A 3806-nucleotide genomic window follows, 5' to 3' on the forward strand; every position below is an offset into this window, starting at 1 on the left:
TGTAGACCAGGCTGGTCTCGAACTCACAGAGATCCACCTGCCTCTGCCTCCCGAGTGCTGGGATTAAAGGCATGCGCCACCACCACCTGGCCGCTTGGTGGAGTCTTTAGGGTCTTTTATTTGTAAAATCTTATCTGAAAATAAGCGTTCCTTGGCTTCTTCCTTTCCCATTTGTATCCCCTTTATCTCCATCACTGGTCTACTGTTCTAGGTGGAAGTTATAAGTACTATATTGAACAAGAGGAGAGAGTGGACATCCTTGTCTTCTTCCTGATTCTAATGGAAGTGTTTTGATTTTTTTCCCCCATGTAGCAGATGTTGGCTGTGAGCTTGTTGGTGTTGTCATAATTTATATTGAGCTATATCCCCTGTATCCCTAGATTCTCCAGCACTTTCATTATGAAGGGATGTTGGATATTTTCAAAGGCTTTTTCTGCATCTAATGAGATGATCATGTAGATTTCTGTCTTTGAGCCCATTTATGCGGTTCATTATATCCATGAGTTTGAGGCCAGCCTGGTTTACAAACCAGATGAATTTATTGGGGGCTTACAGTCTGAGGGGTTATAGTCCATAATGGCTGAGTAGTAGCAGGCAGCTGGAGCAGCGACTGAGGCTAATATCTCAAACACAGTCACAAGCAAGCAAGAAGCAGAGAAAGTTAACTTTTATAACTCAAGGCCCACCCCTAGTGACATCTACAAGATGTCCTCTAGAAATTTGGCTGATAAGATAATTCTGAGTTTCTGTTAAACAAGAAAAAGGAGTAGGCTTGGGGTGGGGGCAGGAGGCCAAGACAAGGTTTGGGTCTTCTGAACATTCACGTGACTATGCAGAGAAAATGAATGCATGCAATCCCGCATGCAATCCCGCATGCAATCCCGCATGTGAAAACAGAGCATCACTAGAGAGATTATCAAGAGAGATCGGGCCCAGAGAGGACTGATGAGAACAGATGACACTGCCAAGAGGAGCTTGAGACAAGGAGATGATGAAATCAAGACAGGAACTGCCAACAGACCACACAAACATTCAGACATAGAAAGAAAAGATAAAACCTGTGAACGATGAAGGAAGGAAAATAAAGAGCACACGGCATCCTGGAAGTAAGGAGACTCGGAAGAAAAACAATCAATGGGTTAGAAGGTCACACGCAGAACAAGGGAGACTCAACCTTGGGAAGTCACCCCTAGAGCTCTTCAGTAGTAAGGAGTAGGACAAAGCTAAGGCTTTGAGTCCCTCGCATGCTGCTGATCTCTGGCTCATCTTCACACAAACAGAGACAGAAAGAAAAACTAACTGTGAAAAGCCTTTAGTGTGACTGAGGACATGTGAATTGGTACAGGTCATCACTCTGATCTTGGAATAAGCACCAACTTTCCCCCATCTAGGGATGACAAATGACAAATTAGAAACAGTCACACCTATGTTCTAAGGGACAAACTAAAACACAGAGTCATTAAATCTACAATTTAGAAAATCTACATCAAGAGGGCTGAGAATGTAGCTCAGTAGAATGCTTGCCTAGCACTGCTTCGTGAGGCATGCCTGTGCATCAGCACCCAGGGAGGAAAAGGCAGAAAAATCAAAAGTTCAAGGTTATCCTTGGCTATAAGCAAACTTGGGGCCAGTCTGGGCTACATAAGACACTGTCTCATAAATTATAATGATAATAAATTATAAAAAAAGAAAATCTAAACCGGGCAGTAGTGGTGCATGCCTTTAATCCCAGCACTTGAGAGGCAGAGAGAGGTGAATCTCAGGGAGTTCGAAGCCAGTCTGGTCTACAAAGCGAGTTCCAGGACAATCAGGACTGTTACACAGAAAAACCCTGTCTCAAAAAAGAAGAAAGAGCCAGGCAGTGGTGGCACATGCCTTTAATCCAGCACTTGGGAGGCAGAGGCAGGTGAATCTCTGTGAGCTCGCTCGAGGCCAGCCTGGTCTACAAGAGCTAGTTTCAAGACAGGCTCCAAACCCACAGAGAAACCCTGTCTTAAAAAAAAAATGAGAGAGAGAGAGAGAGAGAGAGAGAGAGAGAGAGAGAGAGAGAGAGAAAGGAGGGAAGAAAAGAGGAGGGAGGGAGGGAAAGAGAGAGAGAGTAGGAGAGAAGGAGAGAGAAAGGGAGGAAGAAAAAAAAATCTAGATCCCAGATACAATCCTGGTGATTTTTTTTTCATGACAGGGTTTCTTTGTGTAGCCTTGGCTGTTCTGAAAGTAGCTCTGCAGACAGGCTGCTTTCTTTTCTCAGCTCTGGACTCTCCCAGATACCTCTGGATATTTTCTCTCTCTTGCCCACAATAAAAACCTTACCCTTGCCAGGTGGTGGTGGCACACACCTTTAATCCCAGCACTCAGGATGCAGAGGCAGGCAGATCTCTGCGAGTTCGAGGCCAACCTGGTCTATAGTGCAAACTCCAGGACAGACTCCAAAGCTACACAGAGAAACCTTCTCTCAAAAAACAAAACAAAACAGAAAGCTTCCCCCTAATGGAATGGTTGTGTTGGTAGTTTCTTTACTGCAACCTCTTGATTACTTATAGCAACACTCTATTTCAAAAAATAAAATATAGTATCTAAGAATACTAGTTGTTCTGGCAAAGAATAAAGATTCAGTTCCCAGTTATCCACATGTTGGCTAACAACCATCCATAACTCTAGTTCTAGGAGATTGGCAAAACATTCATATATATAAAATAAATCTTTAAAATAATGTAAGATAATCTGTGCATAAAATTATTAGAAGTGCTTTTGGAAACAGGCAAAAGCACCTTGTCCTAAGTACTTTCATTTTCACTTAAGACTCCATTTTACCTGTAGGGTGAAACAGAGTTCAGATTATCAAGTCGTGGGGAAGCTGTGAACTTTCCAATAGCTGACCCACCTCCTCCTAAAACAAGAGAAATAGTCTGTTATGATCTTTAGTTCTCTAAAAACATTATGGTTGTTCCTAACAACAAAAAGAACAAATGAATCTGACTGGTTGGATTGAAAAGGTGACATTCTGTGTCAGTTGACAATGATGGAGCACATAGGGGAAAAGCCCTAATCTTGAATCCTGATTGGTAGAACAGAGTAACTGTAATTTGGCACAGATGTTTGTGGGTTTTGTGCTTAAATACTTGCTGATGCACTCAGCTCCCAAATCTGTACTATGGTCCCTGATCAATCAGTTTCTGTGGTTTTGCCCTGAAATAAATCTTGCTTTTCGAAACCTCTGTGTCTGCTTGGGTTGACTGGGAGTCTCAGACCCACAACAATGGTAAAGTTACCAGATACTGAACAGTTAGTTAAATATATAATAACTACTTGAATTTCTATATACCAGTAATACTCAAATACAAATAATTTTTATGCCAAAACAGAAAACATCAGCATAGAAGATAATCATTGGTGAGAAAAATTAAATTAGACTAAGTGCAGTATATGGTGGGGCACGCTTTTGATCCCAGCACTAGGAGGCAGAGGAAGAAGGATCTCTGTGAGTTTAAGGCCAGCCTGGTCTAAATAGTGAACTCCAGCATAGCCAGGACTATGTAGAGAGACACTGTCTCAAAAAAAAATAGAGAAAAATGCCATGTTCATAAATTGTAATGTGACCATTCTCCTAAATCAATCTATAGATTCAAAGCAATACTAAATTCCATCAGTTTAAGGGTATAGATAAGGAGAAAAATGACAAGATGGTTATAAATTTTACACCAAAATTAAAAGGTAATCTGGAGGCCGGGCGGTGGTGGCGCACGCCATTAATCCCAGCACTTGGGAGGCAGAGGCAGGCGGATCTCTGTGAGTTCGAGACCAGCCTG

At 42.1% G+C, this 3806-nt stretch overlaps 1 protein-coding gene across 1 annotated transcript in view; it reads left to right on the plus strand.

The window, feature by feature from the left end:
- The window catches only part of LOC113458042 (zinc finger protein 239), a 15499-nt gene extending 12639 nt beyond the window's left edge, over window positions 1-2860 (plus strand). Inside the window, exon 3 of the mRNA XM_026788292.1 lies at window positions 2818-2860. Within this exon, the coding sequence (XP_026644093.1) occupies window positions 2818-2860 (43 nt within the window). The remainder of the gene's footprint in view (window positions 1-2817) is intronic.
- The last annotated feature ends 946 nt before the right edge of the window (window positions 2861-3806 follow it).

The sequence above is a fragment of the Microtus ochrogaster genome, unplaced genomic scaffold (genome assembly GCF_000317375.1).
Source record: "Microtus ochrogaster isolate Prairie Vole_2 unplaced genomic scaffold, MicOch1.0 UNK1, whole genome shotgun sequence".
NCBI lineage: Eukaryota > Metazoa > Chordata > Mammalia > Rodentia > Cricetidae > Microtus > Microtus ochrogaster.